This window comes from Nicotiana attenuata, chromosome 3 (genome assembly GCF_001879085.1).
Source record: "Nicotiana attenuata strain UT chromosome 3, NIATTr2, whole genome shotgun sequence".
Classification (NCBI taxonomy): Eukaryota; Viridiplantae; Streptophyta; class Magnoliopsida; order Solanales; family Solanaceae; genus Nicotiana; species Nicotiana attenuata.
In genome coordinates, this window is record NC_031991.1 from 58392881 (window position 1) to 58413341 (window position 20461).

Here is a 20461-nt window from a genome sequence, read left to right on the forward strand (position 1 = left end):
CAAAAGATATCAGAAGTTCATGCTTTATTAATGATGATTTATTTGGGTTTTAGACATTCGTCCACCTCATACATTTGCACTTTCAACAGTCTGTTGATGCACTGGAGATAAATGCTTGGGCATCGTAATACAAAGTTATGTGGCTGTGACGTATTTTATCTGCAACGATGCAAAGATAATTATCGGTATTTCACATTTATGTCCTGTGAAGTACTAGTATTATAAGTAAAATACAAATATTTTTTAACAATTGCAAACATCAGATGAATTTCGTGTTTCCCTCAGATTCATGAGTGTTGTGTTGCCCACGACATATCATTTTTAATGGACAAAGATAGAAGCAAATAGCAATCTAACTCCATTAAGATACAAGGAAATCCAAAATGCTCCGACTTTTCTTCGTTTCTGGTAAATGCTTGTGACATACAAATTTTCTTACATAACAATTTAGCTGTTAGAATCCAACTCATGGACCTGTTTGAGGTGGAGAAGAAGTATTGCCAAAATTTACAAGGGCGAAGAATCAGGTTTCCTAAAAAAAAATGGGTGGCTGGATTCAATTTCTCGGGCAGAATCAACAAAAAGTTATTCTAAGAAATAAAGCGCCGCAAGATCCTATAGAGGCTATTCTGAGGATCATAAAATTCAATGCCACTGCTGTATAAAAGAGGATTGTATGAAGCAGTATCCCATAACTGAGGATTACAGGTTGTCTCTTAACCATTTTAGTGCACCATTCACGACAGACCTGCAATCACAAGCCTTTACTTAGGAGCAAGAAATATGGAAACAGGAAAAAAAATTAGAGCGCTTGAATTTTAAAGGAAACTAAACCAAAACGTGGATAAGATTAATTATTGCAGAATTAAGGGCGATGCTAATAAGAAGTGTCAGGGATGGTGCAAATTTTATTGGTAAACCAAAAAGTCCAACACCGAGCTAAAATATACGCCTGTAAGTAAATTTTCATTCTACACTCTGTGAATGTAAGTAATGTGTATTTCCTAGCACGTTTGCGCAATTCATACAGCAAAACCACTTATATGGTTAATGATCATGGACTCTACCATGGTTTTAGACCGGAAACAGGTGATTTCCATGGTTCTAACAACATAAGCATCTTTCACGTGAAGGCTAAATTACCAAGAACTAAATACTTTCTAAGAAAAATCCTAACTAAAGAGTAATGTCAAGAAATTTACCCAGCAAAATCTGTTAACTTCTTCAATGGATCATCTTGATCTTCCGATGACTCATCGGTTTTTGCTGTACTTGAATCTGAATCTACTGGAGTTTCTGTAGTTTTAGCTGCAAAGCAGAATAACATGGGTCAATTCTTATGCTAGAGGAATGGACCGACTATAAATGAGATATTCATTTTGACACCCAAGCGCAATGGCTTTTGGTTTACTCAAACCTGATTATGATGTTCCTACATTTAGAGCAACAGGTGTTTTTCTTTTGAGTGAGGAGAATTTCTAACCTTTGACACTGAGAGTGATTCAGAACATGATTTTCTTATCCTCGGAGTGAAAAGTACTTTTTTGGGATAGTTGTACAGAGGAAGGGTTCTGACACCTGACTGTAGTTCCTAATCAAGTGCTCTATATTGTTTCCGAGAGCACTCTCAGAAAAGGATTTCCTCTCCCACTAATATTCTAGGTTAAGAAAACGTGAAGGATAATTTATATACAGGGGTGGACCCACATTGTTTCAAGCGGGGTCAGTTGAACCCGCTTCGTCAAAAATATCATTATTTTTATGGGAGAATTATTTTGGTCAGATACAGATCACGTACAAAAACAAAAAGTTGAACACGCTTGACAGATACAAAGTCTTTGGCGTGATGGCTCAAGTGGGGTCATTTTTACTTGCAAGTCTCAAGTTCGAGTCCGTGCTCCTACAGTTTTTTTACAAGTCCTTTGTTCTTATTTTAAAAATGGTTCCTGTTGTGTTCACTACTTCTGGACTACGGATGTCTAAACATATATAATAATTTTCTTTATGTTATATATAGAATTTTATTTATGGTGAATGTCTATATTTAGAGAGATTCTAGGATTCATTGCTTGGTGGCTAAGTCACCCTCTCCCTATAAATAGAGGGTTCTATTCTATTGTAATTCATCCCAAAATCAATAAGAATTTTCTCCATCTACTTTTCTCTGCAATACCTTCTTCTTCTTTTATTGTTTTATAATACGTTATCAGCACGAGACTCTAATCAATTGAGTAGAAGCTTTGGGATTGATCATAATGATTGTCAATTGTTCTATGAATTTCCTTCATGATTAAATTCTGGATTTAAGGTGTGTATATTACCGTATTTTTCTCTTTTATTCTGGAATTTAATTTTAAATACAAGCAAAGACAATAAATTTTGATTACAACTCTAATGGAGTTTGTAGAAATTATAACCACCTGAAGTGGTAAAATTTCTATGTCTTGCCATGATCAAATTCATGTATGATTATGAGCACAAGAAGTGGAAACCCGTCCCATTGAATTTGCTCCATTCTCATTCCCTTAAGAGAATGTGATAGCAGTATGTGATAAGTCTGAAAAAAGACAAAATTATTACTATGAATGTATCAATGGATATGGACGTGGCAATAGACGAAATTATAATCGTCATCATTTGTGGTAATGAGAACAATAAGGATTCTCAAAATAATCTTTCACTCTGTGAAAAATATTTGTCATCGATTTGACATGAGATTTTGTAGAGCACATATAGATGATTTTGGTCCATTCATGATGTGAATGTGACAACATCTGATTTACGAATACATATTCATTCTTGGAAGAATATGAACGTGCTAGTGGAAATGAATATACCACACTCACCTCTAGAAGGAGGTTTGAGATGATACAAGAAAATAATGTCATTATTATGGCATGAATGGTCATTGATTGTATGCCAAAATATTTTGGCATTGTGATTATTAAAAGACAACAGTAATATGCAAGAAACAGATCTTGCATACAATTTTGACCATAACCATAATGGTATAACTTTCTCTTTAAAAGAGATATTCACCATATGGGTGTTGATGAATATGTGGTACTACAAAATTAATTGAGAACTCAACCAATTATACTATTTTGGAGAAACACAATTAATTACCAATATGGTATTGTGTTGTAGTAAGTCTCAAAGAAACTTATTCAGTTTCCAAAGTATACGCGAAAGCGGTTGATTATATTGAGACTATAAATAAAAGAAAAATTTAATATCTTCTATTACTACAACTTGTAACTGGGTAATATGCATGTGAAGAGCTACCCGCTTTATTCTCCAATTTGTACTACATAAACAAAAGAATACCATAATGAAGTGAATATTTATTGATATAAAAACCCATATCATAATAAACTTGGAGTTTATTCATAATTGCACACATCATGGTGTAAACCTGAAGTTTATCAATATTGATAATTTATCCAGTTGGCATAATTGGTTTAGCCATGTTAATTTCAAGTATGATGTGCAAAAATAAAAGAGAATTCACATGGGTAAATATTAAAGAACTAGAAAGTTCTTTACGAATTCTCTTATGTTGTATGTTCTCATTAATTAATATACCAACTAAAATTGGGATTGAATCCCATGAATGCTGGAAATATCAAAGGTGAATATTGGCCCATTCACCTGCCATGTATACCACATAAGATGCATCTATGAGATGGTTACATGTGCGATTATTATTAACCCGCAACACGGTGTTTGCGAGGTAACTTGCTCAATAATTTGATTTAGAGCATAATTTCCAGATTTTTTATTCAAGATAGTTTATCTTGATAAGTTGGTTTACATCACAGTTGATTTAGCAAAATAATTTATTGAGTGCCTCCACTTAATAGCTAAACAATTGCTTATGAGAACAAAGTTATCTATATCAATTTGATATACGTTATATACCAAAATATATTATGTTCTCCCCTCACAAGTGGTTCAGGGTCAGGAACCAAATAATTTCATCTTATTATTATTGATGTGCGGTGTATATTTTGATTAACACCATAACACACAAAGATGGGTTCTCAAAGTTGAGGAAACAAGTTAGTTTTTCTAACATGAGGGGGAGACAAGATACAACAGTTGGGAAAAAGTTACATGGAATGAATTATCATTTATACATCTAGATCCCCGAATAAAATAATATGAACTTGAAGTGCATAAAAGGATAATTCATGTGCAATTTATTGCAAAGCATGCCAGATGCATTTGCTGACCCAAAGAAAGTAACTATATTCTCATTGCAAATGCTCCTATTAAGTCCTAGAAGGACGATCATAACAAAGGAGGCAAGTGATCTAGAAGATCATATGACATAACACTTCATAAAATCTCAGAGAGATTCAGGTACCTGAATATATGAATGAAGAGATCTCTATGTTATGTCTTTATGAAGAAAAAAAAGGAGGTCGGAACCGATATAAAATATTTGTCGACGACATTGATTATAGCACTAAATATATATGAGGATCTTAAGTCTGGAGAAACAATTCGAATAGAATTGGTTTCATACGAAAGACATGTAGTTTTGAACATGTAGTTCAAATACTTGAAAGTATAAGTCAATGGTATGTGCAATCAGTTTTTGATATCTTATATGTCTAGCATGACATGAAAACTTGACATGCATCTAAAGTCTATTATATGGATTATATGACTTAAAAATCCTTAAAGGATTTAAATTGCTTAAAGCATATAGAATTCATGGTCATGAAGTACTATATCCTAAATGCAATTTGTGCACATATGTATCTTGCTATAACTATAAGCATGATAATATGATAGCAAGAGTTTTCACCCCTGTGTGAAGATATTGAAATGATGATTCCAACAAGATCATATGAAGACAATACATCTATCAGGGATGATTTCAAGGTGAAACAAATTCGTTGAAGTTAATATGGCTGATATTGTTTATCAAATATCTACCAACGATCTTTTGAAGATGGTGCACAAGATTGGAATGCAAATGCTTAAGGATGTGAATTGATGCTCATCAAGGGGAGTTAATACGCGTTGTACTCTTTTTCCCTTACAAGGTTTTGTCCCACTGGGTTTTCCTTGCAAGGTTTTTAACGAGGCAACCAAAAGGCGTACTGTTAGATATGTGTACTCTTTTTCCTTCTCTAGAATTTTTTTTCCCACTGAGTTTTATTTTAGTTAAGGTAGACATTCAAGGGGGAGCGTTATAAATAGAATTTTATTTATGGTGAATGTCTATATTTAGAGAGATTCTAGGGTTCATTGCTTGGTGGCTAAGTCACCCTCTCCCTATAAATAGAGGGTTCTATTCTATTGTAATTCATCCCAAAATCAATAAGAATATTCTCCATCTACTTTTCTCTGCAATACTCTTCTTCTTCTTTTATTGTTTCATAACATTTTATCTTTTCTTCAAATATTCTTATGTCTTAAATTTACACCTTTTTAATTTGAATGTTTCAAATATTTTAAACTGTTTTACTTACCTATTCCTCGTCGTTGCATCCTCACAGTTTCTTGTTTTATTATTTGTTAAATTCTTATACTATTAAAATCTTTAATTTATGTTAGCTTTTAATCATTTATATTGTTAGTGATAGCACTGATTAGATTTTAATAAATGTTTTAGCACTTGTTAATTGTTAGATTTAATAAATTAAATAAGAAGATTACTTAGTATTTTGGTAAAGATTGAATTGATTTTAGTGAAGTGAAAGAATTTAAAAATAAAAATTGAAGTTTTAATAAATGGTTATACTTTAAAAAGCACATATGAAGATTTGTTGTTATTTTTTTTGTTTTTTGCTTTTTAGAGCACGACCTCAAAAGAAAATAAAGAGTAGCGGGCAAATACTTTATGAGGTTTGCTATGAAACAACATAAAGAGCGGAGGTTAAAACTCGTTTGTTATGTCCAATATTATTACTTGTACGGTTAGACAATGTCGATGAATTTAATATCTGTCTGAACCCGCTTACACAAAAGTCTGGGTACACTGTTTATATAGTATGGGGTGGAATCAATTACTTCATTTCTCAATTCACAAGTAAAATAATATATTCCTCTTGTTCTCCGTATTTTGATTTTTGCATCAGTTTTAACTTCTTGAAGAATCTCACAAATTTCCAAGTCAAACGTAGTGATTGATCTGGGGGTGTTTAAGTGACTATCCAAATACCACACTTCCTGCTGTTGCTGTTAAAGTAGCCAAAACCTATAACTGAACTCGCAAATGATTCATATTCATATTTATCAATAGCATCGCTTGCAGAACAGATGACCCAGGTCTACTTCCAGACAAGATAAGAGGTAGCATTTATTTGGAAGGATATATACCATCAGCCAAACAAGTGAAAAATCACAACGCATTATTCATTATCTCTACCATTCATGTATAGATAATTGAGGAAATGATGAATCAAGAAGTAGTCATATACCAGTTGGCTGAACTGTTGGTCGAGGTTTTGTACGAATGCTTGATGCCTTATTTAGGGATGCAAGTTCTTCAAGCAATTCACGTTCCTTCACACTGCAAAATAAAGAAGAACCAAGTAGATAAGAGAACTGACATGTATAATTAGTTCATCATCTACGACTTAACACTCGCACACCTGATGCGTTTTGGTATGCTAACTTTAATCGTGAACAAATGATCGCCACGTATTGATGGCCTATTCAGCTTCGGTGCACCTTTTCTTGCCAAGACAAGCACATCACCAGGTTGAGTGCCTGGAGGAATCTGGAGATCGGTCATCCCTTCCACTGTTTTAACCTGATGAAAACATCAGGAGAAGCAAAAGCACTAAGAAATATGATGTCAATAAAGGCAATTGAAGGAAGGGCAAAATGAGGTGGCCTTTACAGATGCCAGGCGTTAGTTCTTTCTCTCACACCTTCTTTCCCTCTTTCACCGAGGAAGAAAGACTAATCTTCCAAGCGGACAAACACAGAATATAGAAGGATCTTGTCACATGGCAGGAGAAGTTGAGTACAGCACTATCATGCCTTTGTTGTGTGAAGAAATTTAAAAACTTGTGAAACTTTCAGAATCTTTTATTCATTTCTGTTTCATATTTCAAGTAGTTAGTAGATGTACCTAGCCCCTGTAGGAACCCCCTGGATCTGATAGGGGAAATTCCTTCAAAGAGGCTCATTTGAAAGGAGCAAGCACCAATTTCTATGAGAACCAATTTGGGTTCATACTAAAATATCAGAATTCCTGATTCACCTAGGCTCTTAAACAATACATCGACACATACTTTATTTTGAGGATAACATAATTATTTACATTGAGACAATTATAGTAGCGGTATAGAGACATAAGGCTATAGTGCATCACTATCTTATTTCACATTCTTATCAGAATATGACGGGAGTCAAGGCAAAAATCATGTAAATGTTTACCTTAACAACAGCCCCAAGTATAGCATCTAGATAACCAACTGAAACTGTTGAAAGCAGATTTATGCCATCTCTTTGGATCTCAGGTATCTCTTCAATGTCAAGATAAACAAAAAGATCTCCAGGCGGGGCCCTGCAAAACAAAGACAAAGATCAATAAACAAGTGATAGAGTCGGTGTCTCAGAATTCACATTAAAGGTTTATATCTTTCCCTTTTCTTCTATATGATTAGCATATTCACATTTGACAATGTAAAGCCCAGCAGAAGAGTACTACGCGATTGCATAATAAATGATAGGACAGATATATTAGGCTATTGGCTCTCTTGGCAAATTATCACATCCGACAGAAAGTGCAAATAACACACACAGAAGACAAAATGACATGCCCCCCTGAGATGGTTATCATATCCTTTTTAGACCTCCATGTGCACCAGTCCGGAGGTTTCACACCATGATGATTCAAGATGTTAGTAGAAGACGAGGTAGACCTAAAATCACATATAAGGAAATTTTCTCAAAGATCTAGAATCTCTAGCAATCTGTGCAGACTTAGACGACTTAGAGAATAATAAAACAAAAATGGAAGCAAAAGGTCCATAGAGGTGATACAAAGTATTTGGAATTAAATCTTAGTCATGTTTGTACACTTACTTTAGGTTCAATATTTGCTAGGAGTCCTTTTAAACTGATTAGAGATTTCTATATTACGGAGGACCTATGTTGCTCGGATCCTCCAAATAATGCATCTTTTGAGAATATGAGATGAGTGCTGTAATTTGGAGGATTTGAGCAACATAGTCAAGGACTAAGGAGTATTTGCTGAATAGTCATCCAGACGTGCTAGTTTTAATCAAATAATGTCACTTGCATTCCTCACATGTCCAAACAGCAACAGGGAACCCCTACATTTACCAAGATCGTGACATCACTTCGACAGAAATGGCCCACTAAATGCCCCACTGATTGTGTAGAATAACTAAAATTAAACACACTATAATACACTCTTAAATCGGAAATCATCTTAATAGCAATGAAAAGCCTCATACTATCATTCTTCATCTTTTATCTTCTCTAACCCAACCCAAACCAACCCTTTTTTAAATCAACCTGGTATTTGACAGATGGAATTTGGAAAATTATAAGCATGGTTGAATGGATGAACATGGAAATAGTGAGCATAAGTTTAAGAAGGGAAGCTCAAACTTTTCTTCTCTTATTCTCATCTTTTGAGGTGTTGTTACGGGTTTACTTATTTATAGCAAAGTAACAGCACATATCTGTAAAGGAGTCAAGGCAGCAGCTTCCTATTTCTCTTTCTCTTTCCAGAGTGAGCAAAGCATATTTGGAATATAACGCTCAAATTTGACTCAGTTAAGAAGCTACAGTTGGATGAAAGATTACCACGCTGGAGGTGTGTATGTAGGTCCTCCCTGTTTAACAACACCGGGGATAATTACAAAGCCATTACACTGATTCCAAAAGACTAAAGAAGAAAAATCATGCAAATAATTGTTAATATGTTTTACTGAACATACAAGAATCCCAGAGATGTTTTACTGACCATAACCCAGGACAATTATGCAGACGACTGTTATAGATATGCAACTGTATAGCTTGAATACATACCCCCTAGGACCTGCATCACCCTCACCAGCAACTCTGAGGATACTGCCCTTGCTCACTCCAGGAGGTATCTTGACTTTTATGTCTTTCTTCACTCGAATCCGCCCCTCGCCAGAGCATTTACGACAAGATTCAGAAATCATTTCACCATCCCCACCACAGTTTGGGCAGACAGAAACCTACATATAGTCCAAATAGGTGGAAAATGTAACAATGAGTATGGACATATACATTTCGTATAACGAAGATAAGAAAGCCAGGCTATGTTAGAATCTAGAGGACAAACAACCAATCAGCAGAAAGATTAAAGTAAAATAAATATATCATATCTGTTAACAAACTGGACCTCGGGCCTAACTTAACCCCAAAATCTAGCTCATCATATAAGGAGACAACACCTCATTCCATCAACCAATGTAGGACACTTAACACCTCCTCGTACATTCAGGACTGGAGATCTAGTGTGTGGATAATATAATATGGGGGTCAATAGATCTGTACCATGTTAAGAAAATGAACACTTGACATAACTCAACCCAAAAACGAGTTCATGAAGTGTTTCCCAAAACCATATAAGGAGAAAACAACACATTCCCCAACCAATGAGGAACAATAACAATATCCAGGCAAACAAGCAATCTTTTAACTTACAGATTCCTCAACCATTAGCACATCCTTGTGCATGGAAAGACTGACCTGGGGCACTCATCATTTATCTGTAGTAGTCATGTCATATAATGTATATTGCTTTGCTACATGATTTCAGATTATATTTGACTATTTACTTTCAAATCAACTAAAGATGCAAATTAAGGCCACCTTACCCATGGTTTCTTCAATAATGAAAACTATCATCACATTCTAGATGTTAGCTCTTTGAAAAGCAAGCTAAAGGATTTTAATTCAGCCCCAATTATTTCTATTAAGTATGATGTATTTAATTTCAATTACTGATTGCAAAAAAAGATATATTTAATTTCAATCACAGATTTAGCACTATCAGTTCAGAAGCGCTTCGTGTTGCCTACCTAAATACTCCACAGTAGATGGAAAGACATTATTATTTCAAAACTGCTAAAGAAATTGAAACCTCTTTGAGTCATCCCTTCACTGTATGTCTTTCTACAAATTTTCTGAGCCTCTTTGAAGGTGGAGCTATCCCTAAATAGAGAGTTGTGACCACTACCCAGAAACCACCTGATCTCCTCGAACATGTACAGTCAGCCTCACAGTTAATTCTAGGCAATATCAGGGTAACAGTGCTCAGATAAAACCCAGTGTTCCAAAAGTGACCCGGTTAAGGTAGGAGCGTCAAATTGGCAAGTTGGACCAAATTTGCGCGGGTTAAAACAGGTTGAGTTAACATATCAATCATACCTAAACCACCCAAAGTTCACTTGTGTCAAGATAAGTGTGTCAATTTGGCCGAACATTTGGTCATAACCGAATCTGCCTAATTCAAAATCATGTTTCATTTGCTTGTTTGTTCGTCTTATAATTTAATTACAACATATTCTTTTCTTTATAGAGAGAGAAACTGGATGAACACAAACATATTCGACGAAAAATAATTCTACTTTTTGAAAAAGTTTAGACAAACTTTTAAATCAATGAAATTATTCCCAACCCACCTGAACTAGACAGCTTGGGAAGGTTATACTAATATGGGCTAAGTTTGACACCCCTAGTTAGCAGCTGATTCTCTCTACATGCAACAGCAAACAGATTGATTCTCTTAAAAATGACTCAGGACTCCTGAAAACATGCTCATGTTGTAATATCAGATAAGGATGCTCTAGAGGATATGGTCCAGTAACTCATTTTTTAACAGAGAAAACTAATTCTGTCATCAACTGAAAGTGATAAAGAAATAATAAGTGAAACCCCAACAAACTTATAATTAAATAAAATGTAATCTAAGAGCCAACCAAGGAATAGATTTATACGCTATTACCTGAGAAAACATGCCAAAAGGTGTTTGTTCAGTCCTCATAACTTGACCTCGGCCACCACAGGTTGAACATATCCTCATTTTGGAGCCTACTTTTGCTCCAGTTCCCGCACAAACTTCACAAGTTTCAAGATGTGAAAGCTCGAATTCTTTTTCTGCTCCAAAGATAGCCGCTGAAAATTCTAATGTCATGTCGTAACTGAAAGGCATTGAAGTGTAAATGAACTCTATTAGGCTTGCCAGTATATTATTTAATCTGCCAACTTGAAGTTTATATCAGAAAGTGCCTATTTCTACTTTTATGCTTCTAAACTATACATTGTTCGTAGGATAATATTGTACGCTTCATTTTGTGCAAGTATACACAATCCAATTTGAACTTGGCATACTTCTTTATGTCAGGGGATTGATATGTTAAAGAGATGGAAACCTGCAATTCATGTAAAGACCATTTCAAGCACAAATGTATGCTGATATCATACTCAGCTTTTTCTTCAGGTTGTAAATAAAGATCAGTAACATGAATATAAATATCTGATAGCACCTGATTCCTAATAAAGACTCCAGCACTATTTTGAACTGGAGTTAGAGACTTTGCTGTTCCAGAGTTTTACCAATCATACTACGTAACTACAAGAGACTATCAGTTGTCAGAATGAGCTTTGCCCGCATGGTTAGCAAGTCTAATTGTAACCATGATTTCGAAGAAGTTCCACTTGATACTACAAATTATCATTCTAACGGAGCTATGTTCCACCACTGCTATATGATAGGTTAGAGGCTATACTCTTCCTATAGTTTACCTGTCATGCTATGGTAGCAATGCATATTAGTTATCAGAAACAGTTTCCTCCTCATGATTAACGAAGTAGACCCGTGACCAAAACCTTTTTAATAAGTATACCCGTGACCACAAATTAGTGTAGGCTTTTATTTTTATGATCAAATTATTCCAATCAGCTTCTGACTCACCGTAGATCTTCACCCTTGGTAGCAGTACTGCGGCGACGCGTTCCAAACCCAGATCCATCCATTCCAAAACCACCCATAGAAGGTCCAAAGAATGTTTCAAATAGATCAAAAGGATTTGTCTGCAGTAGAATTCACCAAAAAAGAAAAAGAAATAGATGAGAGTTAAAGACAATTTCCATATAACCATGAAATTATTGTGTATCTTCCCACTTTCTTCTGCAACCTACTCATTTTACCATTTTTTTTAGAAGTAAATAAATTAGAAGAATAGCATATGGGCATGCTACCTGTACACATTGACACATTTACTTAGACTCAAGTCCAACTGCCATTCCTAAATCAAACAGAACCCAATCTATCGGCTAGCATGCAAAAAATAGTAAGTACACAGACACCATCACCGCGATTCAACTTCTTCCGTTCGCATTCCATTTATAAAATGATAATATATTTATCTTCATAGGCTATTTTTCTTTTAATACATAATCTTGGTTGAACTAATACATTTTCTGCTTTTTAAGTGGTGGGAGGAGGAATGGCAAAGTTTGCTGATATTACCTGTGTCATGCCATTCAACATAACTGAACAGCACTCTTTCCCATTTGAAAATTGAATGAAACCAAAAGAATCTATAAACCTTCTCAATTCACAATGTAATATATTTTCTTCTTCAAGTAGGGTGAGACGAGGAAAAGGCAAAAAATTAGCACTCACAGTTGCGGGAAGGGCAAACACTGGCAATCTGTAATTGCCAAAACTTGTAGATATTGTATATGTAAGCTTAGTACAAGAACATGGTAGAACTGCTTGGTAAAATAGATGGCACGCCTAAACGTCACCAAGGAAATAACTACTTCCAGACCCTTTCATACTTGGAGAAAAGCATGAACTAAACATACGATATTGAGCAAAGGAAATGTCAAAATTTCCCATCAAAGGAGCCAAGTTACTACGTGACAAAATTTATCATCACGATATTTGGTACTTCTTTTTTCAATAAGCCATGATTTTTGGTATTTTCTCTGTCCCATTTCCATAGTCCTACTTGGAATTGGCAGGGGAACTAAGAAAAAAGTTGGAAATGAGTTGTTTATTGGTAACACACTTGGTGCATAAGAAGAGTAAAAGTTGGTCATACGTATTGTGTTCAGAAAACATGAGTTGAAACTTCCCCTCTAAAGAAAGTGAATATTAATTTCTGGAAGGACAAAAAGAAAATTATGCTATCTTTTTGGAACACAAAAACTAAGAATTTATGGCATACCGTGTAAGCCCCTGCTTGGGCCCCTACCGTACTTTTCACCCCGGCTTCACCATATTGATCATATAATGCTCTTTTTTTGTCATCCGAAAGTACCTGGAAAGTTAAAACTTCAGAATCGCATGAAAAAGTTAAAAACAAAGGAGAAATATGTCAAGATATTAACAGCAGGATTCTAAACCTTTAGATAGTATGAAAGATAAAATATGGCACTTCCACCTTAGTTAAAAAGCAGACCATTTGCAAAGTACGTGAGAAAATGGATCATTTCGGATTTAGCAGACAGACGACCATTGCAGTTTCAAAGGTAAATACATGAAGAAACAGATTGAATAAGTGGATAAACAGTAATTCCACCAAGCAAAGGGGAGAGGGGGGAATATAGAGATGACAATACCAGAATCTGTATAAAAGCCACGTATACCAGAAGATCAATATTTTCAGAAGGAAATAAGAAAAACTGCCTGGGATCAGATGTTAAAAGTACTAAACTTCCATATTTACCTCATAAGCATCCTTAATCTCCTTAAACTTTTCTGGTGCATTAGGTTCCTTGTTGACATCCGGGTGATACTATAAAACACCATCAAAGTTAGTAACAGATTATTGGGGAATAGAATAATGTATTGCTGTGGAACTATCTTAATAGTGAAGGCCCAATGAACTGGGCAAAAGTGTAGCTGTAGTTGTAAGACGAGCATAAGATTCATCATCCTACTAGAGTATGTATGTTATGGACGCGCACAGAAAGTAAAGAATAAAAAAATACAAAGAAAAAGATGCCATATGCAGACCAACGATTCATAACGCGTTACTAACATCTTTTCAGTCTAAGCTCCATCACAATAGAGACAGTCCCAACCATACAAAATCAGATTGAGTAGCACAAAATAATTGAAATAGAAACGGAAATCTATAATTAGCAACTTGCGCTATCCAAAAAAATGCATATATTTTATGGCCCGCAACTAGGTTACTTATTTCAAAATCCTATATACAAGGGCAATATATCATAATTCTTCATGATGTGTAGTGGCAACGCTCCCTCCATCTGTGATCAAAAGTAAGCATTAAAGGTGCCAACTATCATCCAATAAGGGTTCATTGAAGACTAAAAATCAATTAATCTGCTAATTCACGAGTTCAGTGCAAATATCCATTATCAGAATGTTTGCAAACCCAATCTACATACATTCTGGACTTGAGTTACATTATTCCCGGGCATGTCCCTAGGAATCTTCAACTTCCCCTCTTGTTCCCATTGAAAGACCACTGAATAGTAAATAACCTGCTAGTTCACTTCTTAAACCTTAAATTAATTTTACCAGAGATACACTTATCCGCTTCCGCAAAAATAAACAGGAAATATGTAAATAAATCAATGCCAATATCTTGGAACAATACGAAAGATTCAGTACCTGGCGAGCTAACCTTCGATAAGCGGCCTTAATATCTTTACTGCTAGCAGATTTTGGGACCCCAAGAGTGGAGTAATAATCAGCGGCAGCAACCACCACCAATCTTCCAAAGCGTCGTGCTGAAATCTTCTTATTATACTGTGAGGAAATAGAAAAGGAAAGAGATATAAGCTTCTTGTGAGTCCACAAAGGGGTCCCACCGGAGAAGAAACTAGAAGAGGAAGAAGGTGGAAGCGAGGGACAATGGGAGGAGCGGTCGGAGGTAGTGAAGCTGAGAGAAGAAGGGCGGAGAGATAGAGAAGCTGTGCTGGCCATTGCCGTAGAGTTCATGGGGTAGAATGAAGTCGAGAGTAGTTAACTGTTTCACAAGAAGATGAAGAAGAGAGAGAACCGTTTGATTTTGGTCATTCCGTTGTTACTATAGTACCGAATTGGTATTTGGGTAATTGGGGAAAATAGAAAAAAGAATATATAAAGGAAAGAGATGAATGGTTTTCCTATAGACACAGGAGGTGAGAGCCAAAAGATGTGGTCCGATATTGCGACGCGCTTCAATGCCCATATGCGTTTCTATTATACAACACGTTTTATATTGCACTGTGAAATACAGTAGAAATTCTCACCAAGTTACATTTACTTTTTAACACAACTCCTCTACGCTAAATTCAGTTAATCCTTTGAAACTTTTGAGCAAGAAAAAAAAATTTATTTGAATTATAATCTTTCGATGACAACAAAATTTCAAAACCTCTCAGATTTATATACTATAAACTATTTAGACATTCACAATTGTTTTTTCTAACTGAGAAAATGATTATAAATGCAATTTTTTTAGATAATTGTAACAATAAATATTTGAGAAGAACGTGAAAAGGACAGGCTATTCTTTTATGTGATTAGCTGAGTAATAAAAAAAAATTCATAAATTGTACTATGATATTTTGATCTTTTCAAAATCGGAGATAACTCTCATTTTTTCTGTTGACTTTAGATTCAAGACCATTTGCTGCCAAAGTAAAAGAGGTTAGTTTCTTTTCAACTGAATTTACTCCAACTTTAATCGCCCTCTGTAACTCTACCACCAAATAGAACAAGAATCAGATACAACTAAAGGGACCCAGAATGCAGACGGACTTTCTGTTATCAATTTTCTCCCGAATCCAGCAATTCTTGCTAAAAGAAATTTTCGACCAGAACTCATACCAGGTGCGTTATTGCCATAAAAGAGTATACTTTAGTGCTTCATCTGCCTGCCAAAGTACATGGTTACTAGTTACTACCATTGAACTAAATGAGGGTAATTTTTCTGATTTCACATTGGTCCAACACCACTAATAGGGAAACAATTACGATGGAATGCAACCCATCCATCGAATAAAATTGTGGATCAGATTGAGCCTATTATAAAGAACAGGTTATCAAGTGGATGATTTTGAATATGAAATAGCTAGAGGCATGGGAAAATGAATATCAGAAAGCAAAATAAGACATTTTAAATCTCCAGTTTCCTGATATCACTTATACTAGCATATTTGAGGCCTTCACCCTTTGAATAATGCCCATTCCAACACTACTTAATCAGGATCATCAACCAAAGTGGCCTTAACTCAACATGCAAATCATTTCTCAATCTAAAAAACAATATTAGTATAGAATTCGCTTAATACATCCTATATCACGGCTGACAAGATGCCAACGGGCTTTGATTCTTTGTATGTTCCACATCTTTATCTGAATGTATCTCAACACTAGAAGATATCTGGATGGAAGCGTCCGGGAATAGAGTTGCCTTGCTCAGCCTGGCGCAAATGCATTTTCAAAGCATAATTATTCACCTGCAATGATGACCACTGAATTAGGAATTCTGACGGGACAATCTCGTTCCCGTTCATTCCATGGAGAACAGAAAGAGGAACACACTCTTTCCCATTTTTATTCATGTTTGCATATGGAAGGGGTCTACACAGTGGTTTGCAAAATTTCTAAAGCACACCGAGTCTAAAAACAAGGACGAAAGTAAAATACATGTGAACTGCAAAATAGCAGTAATGCAAAGATCTTTATCTCAATATTTTGAAAATTGTTTACGTAAAAATAAAGGTGCTACTAGCTTGGAGTAATGACATAAAATGCTTCACCAAACAATATAGATGTATAATATCCAAAGTTTCAATCATTTTTAAGTGAAATGTTGCATTTTTCTAGATTATCTCTGCTTCCAATATAAACAAGTATAGCAGGCATTCTCAAAAGCAGAATTATTACTCTGAAGGCCTAGAGTATGACATATACTATACCAGTGTTATCAAAGGCAAAAAGCGCAAAAAAAGCTCCAAGGCCCATTGGGGCTTTAAGCGCAAAGCGCAAATAAAGTGGAGGACTTTATTTAATGAAAAAAGGCGCAACTGAAGAAAAAGTAAAAATATGTATATGTAGTCCAAGATCAATAATTATAAGCATGAATAACAAATATATGGACAAAAAAATTGAAGAAAAAATAACGATAAAGTAAAATATCAATTGTTCAGTGTCGTCGCATTTTCAGGATTACACTCGTTGAACAGGAAAAGTATGCCTCAGAGCCTTGATGCGACATTGAAGCGCCCTCAAAGCGAGGTGAAGCGCTCAACATGTTTTGAGCCTCGCTTTAGGTTTTAAGCGCGCTTTAAGCGCACCTTTGACAACACTGTATTATACTCACTCTTATCCCACTTTATAACACTCTTTGCATTCTGATACACCAAAAATATTTGCAATTAGATATCTAATAATATCATTTAATACTACTTTCACAAAATTCAAAAACGTAAATCCATTTACGTGTCAAAATTAAAGATCGTAGCCTCTCTATCAGATTCAGTCTCACCAACAATTAAATAGGAGTAGGTTTTGAACCACTATTAATGTAACACAAAATCCAATTTAACTTAGACTACCTATGCCTAGTTTCATGACATGGGATGGAGGAGGTATATTATTGCAATGCAGACTATATAGTATTAACCAACTACTCCTAAAAAATATGAGAATTAAGTGTTTGTTCGATAATATGAGAACCAATATGCAAAGTAAGACCACCACCAGGAAATATCAATAATAAACTAAAAAGGTCAGATGAAAAAAGTGAGCCGCATCAGGAAAAGTTAGTCTCTAAAGCTCCAGTTTTTACCTCAAGCGTTTTTAATTGTTCTTGATATTGAGCGATCAACTGCTTCAATTGCAGCACTTCCTGATTTCTATCATCATACTCCTTTTGCCGTTCATGCTGGATGGAAACAGCACGTTTGAGAATTGCATTTTCTCTAAGAAGCACCTCAATTTGCTCCTTTAACATCATATTTTCCTGAAAAAGAAGTGACATGGTCAACATCCAAAAGAATTGTAGGTGAATGCCAGTAAATTAGGACAACATGGTAAATTACTGAACATGAGTAGCATTGTTGTACTCAGACCCACAAAGCACTACAGTACCACAATAAAGCAAAAGACATAGTGCACTAAAACTGAAGCAGCACAGGCATACTCAGTATATCTTTTTGTTGAAAGCTTAGCAAATATAGCAGAAAAGAGAAGTATGTGGAAGTCAACAATTTCGTCTCCTACAATGACATCAAATAATTATTCTAGCTCAAACCTACAAATCTAACGGTCACACAAATCCAATACCAACCTTGTGAACATTTTGAGCTGCTCCTGCACCGGCATGTGCACTAATTGATTGCTCTAGGCTCTCCAACACTCTTGTGGCACGAGCCCTAGCATCATCTATGCTTGTAGCACTCATCATTTCCCGGACCAACAACTCCACCCATTCTGCACCATCAGCTGGAAGATTATTTTGGAAAGAAGGACCTTCAGATCGAACATCTGGGCCACTAGCTGGTTTTTCTCCTGCAAAGAGACTTGATTGGTAAGGTTTATAATTCAGGAGAAACAGCATGGTATATCAATAAGGTCCAAAAAGTGGTGGACAAACACGGGTGGTCTTAACATTTTTATACAAATAGATAAACATAAGAGGGCTACTTATCTAAAACACCTGAGAGCTCACATAAATAGTTTCATACAACTTCATAGAAACAAATATAGGTATAGACATGCAGTTAGGGGGATAAAAAAGCACTTACTTTCCAATTTAAGTTTATTGCTACCTTCTTGCTCATCTATTGGAATGAAAAGGCTCGAATACAGCTGAACAGATATAGCCAACCCCAACTAGTTTTTTTTAGGCTCCATCTACTGTTTTTTTTTTTTTTTTTGACAAAGCTAGAAACTTCTCATAAAAGTGAAAATGTTCTCTCAGTGACCATAAAGAACTACAAAATCTAATGTCCAGCGTCCATATGAGACAGCAGCAAAGCACCATTTTAGGAATATTAATGTTGATCCGACAAAATTAGTTATCAACAAAATTTTGATGATCCAACCATATAATTTTTGCTGATGCAAGGCATAGAGTTGTAGTTTCCCAACAATCATGCAACAACATAAAATTAATGAGGCAATCAACCACATTCTCATACATATATCTCGTTCCAACCTCAGAAATGGGATAACAATGTCTAATGCAAGAAATAATAAACATGAGCAAGAACTAAAACTTTGGAGCATCAAAGTAGGGAAAAATTATTTTGTACCATTATCCATCTCTCCATCAGTAACTGACTTACCACCAGCATACACAAGGCGAAGCTCATGTAGCCTCTTAATAGCTGCATCCAAGTCATTGCCACCCTCTTCAAGAGCTTTCTTAATAAGCTGAAAAGTAAATAAGAGATTCAGAACATCAGAAATTCTCTTGGAGAACAAACAGCAAAACAGAATAAATAATCAATTGGGTCTAAGCACCTAGACAGTCATAGCCAATTGCATCTTTGCCATTTTTGTAGTTAAAATGTTGATTTAAAAAGAACATTATTTGTAGTAAACATAACCGAAGCAATTACTATAAGCCTTTGAAGATTCAAATTCATTTCACATTTATCGGAAATGAAAGGTTAAGATAGCAGTTCAATCGTCAACTAGAAAAATGAATTTGGAATTGATTACTGAAAATGAACAAATACTAACAAAATTCTAAAGATTTAAAAAGAAAAAGGGGAAACCTGACTGTCCATATCAGGAAACAAAGCTCTCAGCTGATCGATGTACGTGGACGGGGACGGCGGCGGCGGCGACGAAGAGGAGAATCGGACGGGAGAAGTGGAGGAAGAACAGCGAAGCTTCTTCGAGACAGGCGGCGACGCTGAAGTCGGCGACGGCGATTGTAAATCATCAAAGAAAGATCTCTTGCCGCAAACAATTGCAGACATTGTTTAATCTCCGTGTGAAACAATTCGACTCACAACAATCTTTCAATCTAATTCAAAGTAATTGAGAAAGAGATTGATTATACGATAGCCGATTTAAGAGATTAGGTTTAGGGTTTTGTGAGTTGCATGTGATGTAAGGTTTTGAGATTCGAAGCTTTTCTTGAGGGATACTCCTTTTAGCTTGGTGGCTTTGGTTTGCATTATCGTGGTCTCCTTTTGTGGTGTGCTTCTCTTTTTATATAGTGGAGATGAGGAATTGTGTCCCTTCGGCGACATCAAGATAAAAAAATGAAGGAAAAAAAGAGATGGGAAAGTTTGATGTGGGCAAAAGGAGTACAAACACGCGCTAAAAGGAGAGCGTTTGAATGTCCTTCCCGAAATTCATGGTGGAGGTTGTGAGAGTACAACGTCATGTTGCCGCAAATAATGTTTGTCTGGAATATAAGGATTTATATGTCTTTAACGCTAAAGAGATCAAAAATGAGTCTTTAAACTTAACCAAAAAATTCACACTTAAACT

At 35.4% G+C, this 20461-nt stretch overlaps 2 protein-coding genes across 3 annotated transcripts; both read right to left on the bottom strand.

Moving 5' to 3' along the window:
* Nucleotides 338-15084, bottom strand: LOC109223832 (chaperone protein DnaJ). The gene is made up of 11 exons (XM_019388272.1): nt 14630-15084; nt 13716-13784; nt 13215-13307; nt 11951-12069; nt 10982-11177; nt 9031-9206; nt 7405-7534; nt 6612-6772; nt 6438-6529; nt 1203-1308; nt 338-748 (listed from the first exon to the last, which is right to left on the bottom strand). Exons 1-11 carry the CDS (start codon nt 14957-14959, stop codon nt 703-705), a joined length of 1518 nt encoding a protein of 505 aa, XP_019243817.1. The 5' UTR covers nt 14960-15084; the 3' UTR covers nt 338-702.
* LOC109223833 lies at nt 16094-20234 on the bottom strand. 2 transcript variants are annotated; one of them, XM_019388274.1, is made up of 5 exons: nt 19735-20234; nt 19267-19387; nt 18300-18520; nt 17799-17972; nt 16094-16464 (listed from the first exon to the last, which is right to left on the bottom strand). In XM_019388274.1, the coding sequence occupies exons 1-5, from the start codon at nt 19939-19941 to the stop codon at nt 16378-16380; spliced, it is 810 nt and encodes a 269-aa protein (XP_019243819.1). In that variant the 5' UTR covers nt 19942-20234; the 3' UTR covers nt 16094-16377. The 2 variants fall into 2 exon arrangements, with proteins under 2 accessions (XP_019243819.1, XP_019243820.1); XM_019388275.1 differs by having other exon boundaries at nt 16098-16464; nt 19300-19387.